The 14862-nt window shown below is 36.9% G+C and overlaps 1 protein-coding gene across 2 annotated transcripts; it reads right to left on the bottom strand.

Annotated features, from left to right (window-relative positions):
- Positions 1-789: 789 nt before the first annotated feature.
- On the bottom strand, positions 790-4940 carry LOC149847945 (uncharacterized). 2 transcript variants are annotated; one of them, XM_090010076.1, is made up of 6 exons: positions 4504-4940; positions 2506-2632; positions 1576-1715; positions 1431-1493; positions 1255-1323; positions 790-1102 (listed from the first exon to the last, which is right to left on the bottom strand). In XM_090010076.1, the coding sequence occupies exons 1-6, from the start codon at positions 4831-4833 to the stop codon at positions 1031-1033; spliced, it is 801 nt and encodes a 266-aa protein (XP_089866202.1). In that variant the 5' UTR covers positions 4834-4940; the 3' UTR covers positions 790-1030. The 2 variants fall into 2 exon arrangements, with proteins under 2 accessions (XP_089866202.1, XP_089866278.1); XM_090010152.1 differs by having other exon boundaries at positions 790-1084; positions 4504-4929.
- Positions 4941-14862: the final 9922 nt, after the last annotated feature.

The following is a 14862-nucleotide window of genomic DNA, read 5'->3' on the forward strand; positions in this document are numbered from 1 at the left end:
AAACAACTTTAGCAATATTTTACTTTATGTTTATACATGAATATGTATTTTTATAATATGCCAATATTTTCCCACTGTTTTCCAAAAAAAATAGAATTTTCAAAATATCATCAGATTCTCCTCACCAATATTTTCCCAAGAATGAGATATGTGACATTGATACAATGATACCAAAATTAACACAAGTATTGACATACCTAGAACAGGGTAGTGGGAAGCTACCCTACTGCATCCCTACAAGATGGTACCCGATTGCTTGAGAGCGTAAATTTTCAGTGTTTTTTTTTTTTTTAATTATGACCTTTCATGTGTTCAGCATGATTGATTTGCTAGAAATTGATACTTGGATCATTTGATTCCGATGCATGGATAGGTTCTTATAAGGTTCAAAAATCAACGGTCTACAATTTTCATAAATTTTTGAGACATCAAATACCGTTTTTCCATCCAAAATGCATGATCCAAGTGTTATTTCTAGTAAATCAATCATGCTTGACCACATCTATAACATCAGAATTTTGAAAAAAAAAAAACGAAAAGAAATCTTAGTGGGTAGGATTGGTATGTTTTCTATCTTTCTAGGGTTTCCATTTCTCCCTAGAACAGATATCACAACTCTAGCACACGCACACGCACTCAATACAAAGTACCTGCTTTTATCACTTTTAAATGTGATGTTAGATAATATGGACAAACATTTAAAAATGTTGACAGAAACAGGTTTCCTACATTCAAACACGGGTAAATTCACTGAACACCAGCTACAGCTGGTTGAACATTCATTCAAACTTAGCCTCATAACAAAGAAACCAGTTTTACCATTCAAATGCTCCAATGGTCTTAGATCTTATACATCTAAGTATTATATTACAGGACTCACATGTAGACACCACATTCGCGACCAAAGAGTTGCCAAGAAAAAGTAAAGAAAGATAGAATTATGATACAAAGATAGCTACAAATAGTCAAACTGAAGAGTACCAATCATTTGTTAGTTGGTGTAACTTGCTCGCCTCTAGGAAACGAATGATCAATTGCAGACTGTCTTCAACCTCTTGGCTGCATGTACGAATCCAACAATGACCTGCAACTCATCCAATTGCTTTAAGAATGGAAGAGAGCAATTGGGTTCAACGTGAAAATTGGAATCAACCACATTCCCTTCAGAAGAAATCAACCATTCCTATTTCTTCAGAAGAGTAATACAGCAATCTTAAGAATCAGATTTCATAAGGGTGGCAGTAACAAAAATACCTGAGACATGAAATGCCTCTGAACGACATCAACCAACTGTTCCTTCGATGGGTTAGGTATGGCATCCACCTGGTGATGACCAGTGAGAATCAACACCAGCCTCACATAAGTGATAAAAAGAAGCAACAGACAACATTCTCTTTCAAGTAATGTGGGTGATAAAGCAAGAGACTCACAAGATTGAAATGCCTCCAGTATCTCCACAGTGCAGTTGTTTCTAATTTGCTTAGGTCAACATTCTGCAATACATTCAGATCGTCTTAGGATTTTGACAAACAGAATATACATGTGAGTAACGTCATTCATATGAAAAGGCATTACGGTCGCTCCAAGTGATGGAGACACTGATCCCACAGAATGTGAATCAAAGGAATTAGATTTGTTCATTGGTTTGTGCGCAGATCCTAGAGATTTGTGCTGCCTCTGTTTTGGCCTATGGGACTTTTGGGTGTCATCAGATGCTGCAAGAATTGAAAAAAAAATTAGTGGAGGGGAATGAGAGAAAAAGAGAGGGACAAAAAGAGTCAAGTAAAGGGTTAATCATGTAACAAAACGTACAAACAAATCAGACAGGACAGCAACCACTCCAACATGGAAGCAAAGGATCCACCGTATGGCTATTTCAGTAAGATACTGAATGGTAAAAGTCTAAAAGAGCCAAACATCACAGACGGGGAGATGACTATAATAAGTTGGCTTTCACCAGGCGATGTTCTTAACCAGAAACCAATAAAAAAGTCCACTCACAATGACACAATTGCAAGATAGAAAAATTCGATCCTATTTTACAGGGAATTTCCTGAAAAAAAATCATATTCGCTAACAACAAATATTAACATGGGCAGTAATTCAGTGCAGTGCCAAAAAAAAAAAAACATAGAACTTGATGTCACAAATCAAGGGATAGGCTTAACCGGATCTTACACGAAAATATATTTCAACACTAGCATCAACATAGAATTTCCAACACTATTTAATCCAATTCTTCAGCAATGACCATCAACACAAGTACATGTAAAATAAAAGGCATCCTAAGACCAGATTTCATGGAGGCGCTTCTTACATAAGAACCTTTGAGAATTAGTGTTAGACAATATATCTATATGCCACAATATTACAACAACAACAACGCCTTCATCCCAAAACAATTGGGGTCGGCGATATTTTCTTAATTCAATATTGAAAATGCCACAATATTGAATTAAGAAAATATAGAATTAAAAGACTACAAAGGGAAGCAATCAAATATACCTAGATCAGAGGACTGCCACTGCATATTATCACATTCAATGTCATCATCTTCTTCATGACCAGTGGGGGCTTCGATCACACTAAGAGCATTCCTCTGTAGTTTCACCTCTATACCGTTTGTGAGAACCTGCAATTAACAAATTATAATATAAAACAGTCACAACTTTGCAATGCCATCCTGAATTCTAAATTTAGAGAAACAAAAGACCGCGAAAAAAAAGAAGCCTTTGAGCACTGCTTAGAGTTTTGAAAGGCACACTGATTTCCAACAAGTAAACCTTAAAGTTTCAGAAAAATAATTAACAAAATTGTAAAGTAAACATGGGCCATTATGCTTTTCAAAGGGGAGAAAAGCAAAAGAAAAAGAAAGGGAAAGCTCCACTGTTTCACCAGTAGAAAGAAGAAAGTCCTGCAAATTTCCACACTGGCAATTCACGGAAAAGAGGGAAAAAAACATGACAATCATATCAAACATGGAGAAAGATTCGAGAGAACAGAACAACCTAGCATCTACAACCACAAATCCTATCTTCTTTTGTGATGGCCAAGTAGAGACAAGCACCAATGATTGTTGAACCCAAGTCCAGCTATCACCGTGCCCCCCACAAAATGTTGAGAAACACAGGCCTCAGTAGTAAATGGATGACAAATCCAACAGTACCAAGTTCTCGAATAAATCATGTAAAAAGAAGGCATGGTCAACAGGATCCTCTCCACAAAGAAAACAAGGACACCAAATCCCAAGACTGTCCAAATTGGACTGCAAGAGAGGCATTGTAGCATTTTCATGAGCAAACAACACGGTTTCCATTTCAACACATCACATGCAATTAACAAAAACTAGGAAAACTAAAATCCAAAAGACGATTAAAAGCAAAAATTCCCCAAAAGGGGAAAACAAAAGAGGAGAAAGAAGCTAAAAACATGAAAATTTACTCCACAAGAAATCTGGCATTTTCATTATAACTAATTGCAGTAAATAAAAACAGTAGCATAAAAGTCCCTTGAATGCGAACATGACGAAATTGCACAATGTCCTGTTATCAAACAAATAAAAAAGTAACCAAAACAACTTCAAAATGATCATTGAAACAGTAACAAATCAAAAGTAACACGAAACAGAAAGGAAAAACACAAATCCGCATACACCAATTAAAAAGAAAAAAAAATAGTCACAAAATAATTCATCGCAATCCAACAAATGCCAAACACCCCAATGAATGAACAAAAAAAGTGGCCCTAAAACCATGCAATAATATAGGAAAGTGCATAACCCCAACTTAAAACAATGCATGACTCTACATTTTACAATACACAACACGTCAAAAAAAAAAAAAACCAAGACACGCTTAACAATATGCAAATTTCAACATAGGCGATCAATGCAAAAAAAAAAAAAATACTTCATTCCAACTAATTTAAGCAAAACAAACTCAGAACACATAAAAATTCCAAAAAAACATATAATTTAAATCAAAATAAAATTACGGCACAACAAATCACCGGAGAAAAGAACTTGTATTTTCACTAATTCAAGAAACAAGCATAATTAAACCTACACCTAATTCCACATAAAATTTCCCAGATTTAACAAAATACAAAATTTCAAACAAAAAACTAGTAACATTTCCCGCATTTAACTACAGAAAATTGGCATAAAAAAGTGCACTACTCCTAATTCGATCAAAGACAAACAAAATCCAAACAAGAGTCAAACCAAAAGTAAAAATTTCTGACTATAAGAATTGCTCAGAGAATTGCATGCACCATCCCTAATTCAAGTAACAAACACAATTAAAACCGAGATTCGGTCCGATCCTCTCACATTTCTCCCAAAAACACTAACCCTAAAACCGCAAACTCTTTCTCGAAAAAGGATTTCGCCGAAAATTAAATTCCCCAATCAGAAAAATTCCGAAAAATAACGCAAATTCGAGAAAAGGGAAAAAAAAAAAGAGGATGAAGAGAGAAGCGAAGAAGGGATGCATTGGTCCGTACGAGCCAATGCCAGCCACCGAGGCCGACGGCCTTCTTGACGACGCCCTGGAGGCCGACGAGCACCGACTTGGTGCGGTTGTTCCCGGTAACCACCACCTTGGTGTGCCTCGGCAGTACGGACAGCTCCTCCTCGCTCCCCTCCTCGCAGCAGCAGCTGCTCTGCACCGGCGAGGATGCAGCAGGCCCATTCGATACAGCTGCTGCAGCAGCGGCCACGCCCTCCCTCCCCCTCTCCTCCTCTTCCAGCATTTCCTCCTCCTCCGCTGGTTCCCGAAGACGGCGATCTAACGGAATTTGAACCGCCGATTCTACTCGGCGATTAATCGGCATCCATGCCCATCATCACCGTCATGACCATGGTCATCATCATCATCTTCGACTGTGACAAGGAAGATTATCGCACAAAAGAGAGAAACAAAAAAAAAACAGAGAGTAAAGCAAAGTTGGGTCATGGCATAGAATTGCTGCCCCGAATCCCGATGAGCTGGCTTGGTCGAATGGGATAGCGACACGTCGTCACGGAAGGTCAGTGCCTACTGCGCTCCGAGCCCCGGTGGGCCACGCGAAGGACGGGGCCTGTGTTTGTTCGTGGCCAGATTGCCGGCTGTGTCCCCTGCTATCGACAGAATTATTATTTTGCCCTTTGGGTTATGAAGCGTTTCTTTCTGTCCCTTTCCCCGAGAGGATCGCCAACGACTCGAACCAGTCAAGACTAGAGAGATATTCACGCACTTTCAAATTTTTAACCGAGTCTTAATCCGATTCCGAGTCACCAATAATTGATTGTCATTTAAAATAATTGCGAGGAGGTTTTTCGGGAACTAAAAAAACGAAGGGTTATATGGTTAGGCCTTGGAGTTAGGTGGGGAGGGAGAGAGGATTTATGGAAAATATCGATGACGGGCCCACCCAGATGGTTGTCTTTATCCTGATTGACTGTGGTCCTTATCCCGACACGGGCCCCACCTTTCCTTTTTCCTCGCTGGTGTTCTCATAATCTGGTTTCCCGCCATGCCGCTTGTCTGAACAGGAGATCTAGGCCGTCCATACTAGACGTTAAGTCTCCAACCGTCAAATCCTCGAGATTGACGTCTCATCATCTCCCTTGAACTAGAGATTTAAACGGATCCATTGAAAACTGGTAAACAGATGGAAGAGTTGGTTCCAGATCGGGTCAGAAAAGCCAAAAATCACAAAAAATTCATCCTGAATCCAACCCATTTTGCGTCCCTGCTTTGAACATAAAAACAGCCCAACAGCAAAGAGTGGACGATGGACCAGCAAACTCAATTGGAGATGGAATTATTTGTTGAGCCCAATCATTGATTGTTCATACATATAAACAGTTAAATTATATATAAAATAATAAAAAATTTTAAAATACGTATGAAACACAAAGAGATGCGTTTGTTGAAGTTGAAATTTTTTTTCTCAAGCTTAAACCTTTTATAAGTGCTACAAAAAATCAAGTGTTTAGTTCTTTTAATCTAAAAGAGAATTATTGTAATATGATAGTATTGAACAGTGAGGACTTTCTCGGCGATTTCAAGCATAACAGGGAATGCTTTAGCCCGCTAAATTTGTACTTTCCAAAAGCAGTCACCATCCCAAAACCTGGTTTGGTGTCAACGCAAACCAACTTTTGTTGGGTTCGGGCAGGGCTAGGTCGTCATGCTAGGCTCCCTAGATGTTATTCTCCATTCAATGTAAACCCGACCCGATGTTCGCCCCTACTGTCAATCAACAATATTTTTTTTTTTTTTTATAAGCAAGCTGAGGTTAGGCAGACCCTACCAGTTTATTGGCAAAAAATAAATCTGAGTGTACATACTATCGATTAACAATTGCCACAACCATACTTTATACTTTGCAAGAAATATCAATGTTGTGAGACTGGTGCATGCTAATTTTGCATTGTTTTCTTCGTCCAAAAACACCCAAGAGAACCATTTGCATGCGAGTCTAGAGCCCGTTTGCTTGCATCTTGTGACTCAAAATCATGTGATTCCATAATTTGAGATCACATGAGAAGTGAGTAAAATGGGTCTAAATATGACTTCTACTCTCACTCTCCCATTTTTCTCAAATTTGCTTGAATATGAGAAATGGGACAAATGAGAATCATTTTCTCGCCCTTGTAAGAGAGCTATTTTCATCTGGGGCCAAATCCTTTGTTTTAGCATTCCCACTATAAGGTAGTGACACGTAGTGTTGCCCAGTATCATTGCAAGTCAGCCAATTGGCCAAAAAATCGATTCGAAAGGTTCAACTTATTTTTTAAATATTTAAAAAATGATTGTAAAATCATTTTTAATATTTTACTGGCACATGTCATCTGATGGTTAAAAAATTGGCCGATTCAACCAATTCTCTTAATCGTTTTGAAAATCGATTCAGGCTTGATACAGATTCCGACGATATTGGCTACACGCATGCAGGACACACTCAATGGCAACACAACATTATCACAGGCCAACACTCTCTTTCTAGTAGTAAAACTTTTCTTAGGTTAATTTTGATTATGGCAAAACTAATATTGGAGGATCAAATTTGATATGGGGGCTCACACCAAGTTCATTGTTTTTGCAAACTTGGGATCTTAGATCCCGGATTTGAGATCTAAAAACACCTCCAGATTCAGGAATCTCTCGCTTGTTTCTGATTTGTATTTTGTGTTTTTTTGGCTTATGTGTTCTTTGTCGGTTTGGGTCCTGTGTGTTTTGTTTGCCGGTTTTAACGTTTGTTGAACCTGTAGTAATGTTGATATCTTTGATTCGGCTCTCTCTCTCTCTCTCTCTCTCTCTCTCTCTCTCTCTCAATGTTTAGATTTCAGATCTAGCTTTAAATTACAGGATCTGAGATCACCTGGGATCTCAGATCCTTGGCAATCAAACAGGGCCTTAAGAATTTGAAAACTTTAGTATGAAAAGCGTGGGACTTACGGCCACCCTACTACATATGTGAAAATTTTTCGAAGAAAGCTTTCTCCACCTGGTATATTGAGAAAATCTTTCCGTCCACCATTGAAAAATCCATATTCGAAATAGCATGGCAAGATTCTATTTTTCCAGATATTGACAAAATTTCCACTTTTTTCTTTACCTCCAAAGTCCCCTGCGCACATGAAAGCATGCATGATCTTTATAGGTGTGGGTTGCAGTCTCATTGCCTTGTTTGAGGAAACCTATTGAAACAAGGAAAATGGAAGCTGTTTCGTATGGAAATGGAAAATTGTATGATGTAAGCCACGAGGAAGTTGCTTTTAACCGAACAAAGCTAATCATGGTGATTGGTGGTGAGATGGGCAGATTTTTATTTTATTTGTCTTTATTGTTTGGTCAAGCTAGGGTGAGTGGAAAACAGATGTCCTATATACCACAGAAAGAAAGAGCTTTATCCAAAGTGAAACATGATAGCCTAGAGGAAAGTTCAATGACCCCTTTTAGTTTTTTAGAAAATAGGCAAGTTGGGGTTAGGCAGACCCTACCAGTTCATTTCAAATTTTAATGAAAATTACATGCAATCAATGTTATCACCAATGGGGTGCCAGTTAGGGGGGTGGTCATTTTTTAAACCCTGACCCAGCTAACTTAGCTAGGGATATGGGCAAAATATTGGAGCATCTATCTACTGATTTTAACTCTATTACCCCTTTCTCTATAGCTAATGTAGAGTATGTATGTCCTCAAAATCCTATTAGCTAGAAAAAAGGCAGTTCAAACAATGACAAAAAGGGAAAGGGGGCTGGTTGGGGTTTGGTGTTTGGGGGCTGAAGCAAAGCAGACCTTCAAATGTGCATGCTAGTATGGGGGTGGGGGGCAATGTATGCTGCCCTTGTGGGTAAGAAACCCTTTAAGGGGGTGTTGTGTTTCATGCCCTTTCTTGAGAAAGAGGCTCTCTTTCATAGGAATTAGAGTGCCTTTCCTACAAAGAGTGACACAAACATGTCTATGAGAGATATATAGTGGGATCAACGTAATAGGAATTTTTAAATAGCCCCAAAATTTTCTGGTCTAATTCATTAGCACACCAACCGTTTCAAAGTTTGCAAACGCCCACCAAAGTGTTATTGTTTAATCAATTTACTCCAATCATAAACTGAGTTGGATTGTTCTTGAGTTGATACTATCTCGACGGTAGATGCATAGGGCTGTCACGAATACCCCTCAAACATTTTGGTCACACTGTTTCAAAGTTTTTAAATGCTCACCAAAGTTTTCTTATTGTTTAATCAAATTACCTCAATCATAAATTGAGTTGGATTGTTCTAGGGTTAACATTAACTCATATTTTGAAGTTACCATTTAACCCTTATAACTGGTAAAATAGAATTTCTAGCTCGCCCCTATTCTAGAAGCATGAACGTTCTATCAAACAAAAAAAAAACAAGATACAGACCACTACAACATATAGTTTATTGTTAACAAATTTTAAAAACTTATATATAATTAAGTTTAAATTTCACCAAGTCAATCAACCCAACTAAGAGTATCAGCAAGTCAGGACAGGTGGGACCAAAGGTAAATTTGATTTAAGATGCTGGTACTGTGTCCATACTAAGTCCAATCAGGCCTACAATAAGAGAGAGAAGTCATGACATCACCCTTATATTTATATATATATATATATATATATATATTATATTGATAGCTGCTAAATGCTTAGATACTAAATAGGTTGTCAATCGTGCTGGCCGACCATCATGCGGGGTTGATGGACCATCACATGCAAAAAACATCAAATGACAAGTTTTTCTGTCAAAGAGGAATTAGGCGACAAAATTGTCAATGTTAAAGCTCATTTTTTTGCCCAGTCACCACTAATGTTTTTTTGGCGGAAAAAACTCATCAAAAATGCGATTTTTTATTTTGTTTTGTGCTGGCCGTCGATCAACACGTGTGATGGACGGCCAGAGCATTTCACCACCGATGTAGTACCTATAAATTTAGCAACTATCAATCACACACACTCTTTCTCTCTCTCTATATATATATATATAGAGAGAAACGAGTAAGTGCTAAATGAGTTTTTTAGGGTTTTTCATTTTATTTTTAAATTCTGAAATGTGATCTATATTCTTGATTTTATAGGGATCAACTCTTGAAGTGTTCGATTACGACACATGGTTGAGTTTTTATATGGTTCGAAAAACCAACTATCCAAAATCTTTGTAACTTTTTGAAACTCCAAATATCAATTTTTTATTGAAAACACATGATCCTGATGTTGATTCCTCATAAATGACCATTCCCAACACATTTATGAGGTTTAAACTATGAAAAAAATACCAAAAGAGCAGAAAAACTCATTTAGCACGTACCAATTTCGCACCTACCCATTTCTCTCTCTCCTCAGCCGGGGGGTTTGGGAATCAAGAACCCCCGGCTGAGGAGTATGATTCTTGTCGTGAAGCAGAGCTGGCTTGCACACCAACCTGGGTCTCCGTGTGCAAGCGTGCTTCTAGCTAAATACGGTGGTGTGGAATCATTGGTGGGGGCCACAAGCGTGCGTCAGCGATCTAATTCAAAGCTTCGGCGATCATGGATCCAAGCATGGTTTGCAGTTCTGTCTCATAATGGCAATGTTGAATCGCAGTCTCTGTTCTTTGGTCGTAACCTTGCTCCGAACGGATCTTTCCGCTGTAAAGAAGGCTACCTCGCTCTCCTTCCGTCGGGGGTGGACCAGTTTCCGACGAACCTGATCTAGGGCAAGGGTCCAACTCCGAGATCATGTTTCCTGGCTTGGCTAATCTTACACAATCGGGTGCAGACTGACAACTTCCTCAAATCCATCGGATTTCATCTGCCGAGTAAATGTGTGTTGTGTGAGGCGGCTGAAGAATCTGCCTTTCACCTTTTTTGGGAGTGCTTTGTTTTTCAAAACATCTTTAAGGTGACTTGAAATAAGCCGGGGGTCAGCGTGCGTCAGAAATCGTTCGCCAATGATTTGTTGTGGGGTCCTCAACCAGTTCGTCCTTACAACAAATGGCGTATTATTTGGCGAACTTGGCTTCTCTCGTCATTGTGGGTCGTATGGATGACTCGCAACAACGCTATTTTTCGGCATATTCTGGCAGTGTTCAACAAAATGGTGAACCTTATTTTGGCGGATGTATACGCCATTCTTCTCATCAACATCCCTGATCTGCAACACCATCTGCCTCCAGGGACCATTCATGATCCTGGGTGATGCTCGTCGCCTAACTGTATTTGCTTCTTGTTTCTTTCTTCCTTCTCTCCTTGCATTTCTCATTTTCTTTTTTTTTTTCCTTTTTTGAGGCTCCTTGGCATGCCTTGGGCCCGTGTTTAGTTTCCCTGTTTTCGTTTCATAATGTTGATGGTTCTAGTTCGGCTCTCTCTCTCTCTCTATATATATATATATATATATATATATATATATATATATATATATATATATATATATATATAGAGAGAGAGAGAGAGAGAGAGAGAGAGAGAGAGGGGGGTCACGACTCACCACCCTTGTGTTAAATGAAAAAAAAAAGTTTCTGAAAAACTAGGCCTCCTCCTTGCTCGTAGTATGGTCATTTTAATAAATTTAAAACATAATTGATTAGAGGTAACTAAACTGGTGGGTCATCTGATTAACCCCGGAAAAAACTTTTCTAGACATTTGCAAACTCTGAAATGTTTGATGTGCAAATGATTTAGATCGAAAAGTTTGGCGGGTATTTGATTTTTTTTTTTAATTGCAAAAAAGCAACATTTCTATCAAAATGGATTCATGCCTCCTCAACAGGGAGGCACTTTTCCTCTAAATTGGCCCTTTCAAAGGAAAGATGCTTCCCATGAGTGGAAGTGTAATAAACTTTCCCTTGCTGAAAAATTGGAATTTTTAATTTTATTTGTCTGCTCATCTGACCTTTAATATGTGATTTACACTGTATTGTCGGTATCGTTGCTAATCGACGATTCATATTGAAGGAAGATTCATTCGGCTTATTTTTCAAAAATCTTTAAACATGATTTTTAATATTTTTAATAACATTTTAATATTTTACTGACATGTGTCATTTCCTTGTTGAAAACTGGTCGATTTAGATCGATTCAAGTTAGAATTGGAATGTGCCGATTCCTTAATTGTTCTGAAAATCCATTTAAGGTCGGTACCGATACTGACAACAGTGGATCTACATGGTTGCTTTAGTAGAACCTGGCCCTTGGATCATATTTTTTTTATAGGCGTGTATGTCAGATTTTCTAAAAGTTAAAAAAAAAAATCAATGGCTTACAATGTATCAAAATTTTAACTCACAAAAAATTATAATTTTATATTAAAAAATACTATTTAAGTATCAATTCTTACTATTTTAACCATGTTGAACACAACCATGAGGTTAACTTTGGTTAAAACAATGTCTACCCATCAGTTCCAACTAGGGAGTTTCTTATCCACATGCTGGCAAATACTTTCCCCTAAAAAAAGTAAGTAAAGAGGATGAAAATGCTCTCAAGTGGTGGAAAGAAAACATGGGAAAATATAGAGCAAAAGGGAGAAGCAACAATGCTGTCAATATCGGACCACCGAGGTGGTATCCCATGTGGTAAGCCCGGTTCTGTGCCAAGCTGAAGACCCAGGTTCGAATCCCTCTGCCACATGGGGCTTAGGAGATATCTGGTAGGGGTCTGCCTAACCCCAGCTTGACTTTCAAAAAATAAATGCGCCTGAATCAGCTCATTTGTATCGTATCCACAGAAAATCGATACGAAACTGACCCGAATTTTGGCTTATTTTCAAATAAATCAAAAAATGGTCAAAATAGTTTTTAATATTTTTGTAACATGTGTCTTTTTGTGGTTAAAAGTTGGCCGATTCAGCACCAAATCGAAATTGCTCGATTCCCTGAATCAATTTGAAAATCAATTCAGAGTCTTGAGACAATTCTTACAACATTGGGTTGAAGGCAAAATCGTGATTTTTACTGTGATGTATTTAAAAGCATAGCATTATATATCTTAAAAGATGAAATAGTTTAGAATATTACAATTTTATTGTAATACTAACGAGACCAAAATGCCTTTATATTTTGCCATATTTATTTATGGCTTTGCATATTTGTATAATCTTATATTTTTGATAAAATCTATTGCGGTTCTAAATGTTACATACTCTTGTTTGCATGGACCCAACCACCAAATATTGGATCTAACCGTATAGATGTGTTTAGGTTACTTATTTACTAAGTTAATAAATTTAACCATCTTTATCATGCTACACGATTCCCTTTTCAAAATGGTGAAAATTCATTAGCTCACTATTCACAAAAATGAAGATGGCTTAACCAACGGGGGTTCAGCTTGTCTGGTAGGAGCAGCTAGTGCACGTGATGTTGCAAGTTCAAATCCCAATGGTATCGTTGTATAACGGGTAGGGGTCTGCTTAAACCCAGCTTGTCTTTCAAAAAAAAAGAAAGAAAAATGAAGATGGTTTAAGAATGTGACCCAAAACATCACGTTGGAGACAACTTTAACGCATAAAAAATAATCAATAGAACATGTTAAACATGATTAAAAGGCATGCTTTTAAAGATTACACCCATAGTGACAAACGTTTTAAACGACAATTTCTCATTTTTCAAAAACTTGCGAGAAATTGAAATTTTTTCATAAATCTCACATTTTTGGCAAAATCTCGGCAATAAAAAAAATAAATAATATAAAATTTATTTTTTATAAGAAAATATTAATAAAAACTATTTAAAAATAAAAATACATATTTTTTTTGTGATAAATAGCCATTTAAAACATAAATATCGTGTTTAAATCACAGTATTTATGTTTTTTCATAAATCTCACGAGAAATTGCCGTTTTAAATTTTCAAGCAATTTCTCGCAATATTATCGCGAGATTTTCATAAATCTCGCGATATTTGTCACTATGATTACACCTATGTAAATCAGGTGTACTACCATAATTTATGGGTAGTTTGGTGCCATAATACACGCACATAGTGACAAACAAATTTTTTTTTTGGCAAATTCTCTTTTGTCAAAAAACTCGCAAGAAATTGAAATTTTTTCATAAATCTCACATTTTTTGGCAAAATCTTGGAAAAAAAATAAATTTTAAATATAAAAATGATTTTTTATAAGAAAATATTAATAAAAAATATTTAAAATAAAAAATACACAGGTTTTTCATGATAAATAGCCAGTTTTTTTCATAAATCTTGTGATATTTTGAAAATCTCGTGAGAATTTACCGTTTTAAACTTCCAGGCAATTTCTCACCAAAATCTCGTGATATTTGTTACAGAGTACACACCTCATATACTTTTTATTTTATCTAGCGTTGTTTCCCATGATTTAAAAATTAAGAGACTTCTTATAAGTCATCTTAAAAATTGTTGCAATTGAGATTTTCCGATACCGAGATTTGTGACATTGGTTGGAACTTGGATCTAGGGTGTCCAGATCTGGATATTACTACAATGTCCATTTGTCTGAGTCAATTTTGGACTCAGCAAGACTGTATATCTTCAAATCCAGATATAAATACACGAGAAAACAAACATGAACCTTCTCAGACAATTGCAAAAATTCTATTTTTCTAAAATCTAGATGTAACTAGGAATGACGCTGGATCACATTCGGTTTGTAGAAAAATATCATTGAATTAGATCCAACTGAATGCAGCATAATTGGATAAATTAATGGACCCGGCCTCATGAAACCACATAAGAAGTCATAGAGTTTCTGCAAAAAATCCAAAATACCCACCTCATGATTTACTTCACATCATGATATGCATCTAAATGAATACGACTGGTATTAAGCACATCATAATATTTGAGATGTGAACCTGTTTTCGGATCCTTGCAACTGGATTCGGATACATATGATCCAGTGACGAGTAAACCATCATTCTTTTTGTGCTAACATGATAGGGCTTTCTTGACTCCCTCCCCCTTGAGGTAAATTTGGATTTCATTGAGAAAAATCCACTAATTTCTAGCTTTGTAATTTTATAGACACTGACATGAACTATGGCTCGATACAATAGAGACATGAGTTCCCATATCTTTTAAAACAGTAGCACATGTTTTTTAAATTTTTAATGGGATTTTTTATATTTTTTTTAACATGTTAATAGAACAACATTTTTTTTTGGAAGATTGTTGAAATCATTAAAAATAAGAAATTGTTGTCCATACATCTTATAGTGTGTCACGGATTCAGATTTGGTTTAGGATCTCATGACCGAATGTGACAGATATCCGAATCCGGTTGCATGTCTTTTTTAAGATTCATTATTAGCTTTTTCCCATCTGAAGCTGAATCTCAATCTCAATCTCAATCATTAGTCAGATTTGGTATTGGCTACATCCAACTTGAATCC

Source organism: Nuphar pumila, chromosome 1 (genome assembly GCF_984573655.1).
Source record: "Nuphar pumila chromosome 1, dmNupPumi1.hap1.1, whole genome shotgun sequence".
In the NCBI taxonomy this organism is placed as follows: Eukaryota; Viridiplantae; Streptophyta; class Magnoliopsida; order Nymphaeales; family Nymphaeaceae; genus Nuphar; species Nuphar pumila.

Bases quoted from the DNA above. Each gene is read 5' to 3' on its own strand.
- LOC149847945 (XM_090010076.1), bottom strand. From the start codon at position 4,833: ATGCCGATTAATCGCCGAGTAGAATCGGCGGTTCAAATTCCGTTAGAT. The intron at 1,716-2,505 runs GTATATTTGATT...CAATTCTTGCAG, and splicing joins GTGGCAGTCCTCTGATCTAG to CATCTGATGACACCCAAAAG. The intron at 1,103-1,254 runs GTATTTTTGTTA...CCATTCTTAAAG, and splicing joins AGAGGCATTTCATGTCTCAG to CAATTGGATGAGTTGCAGGT.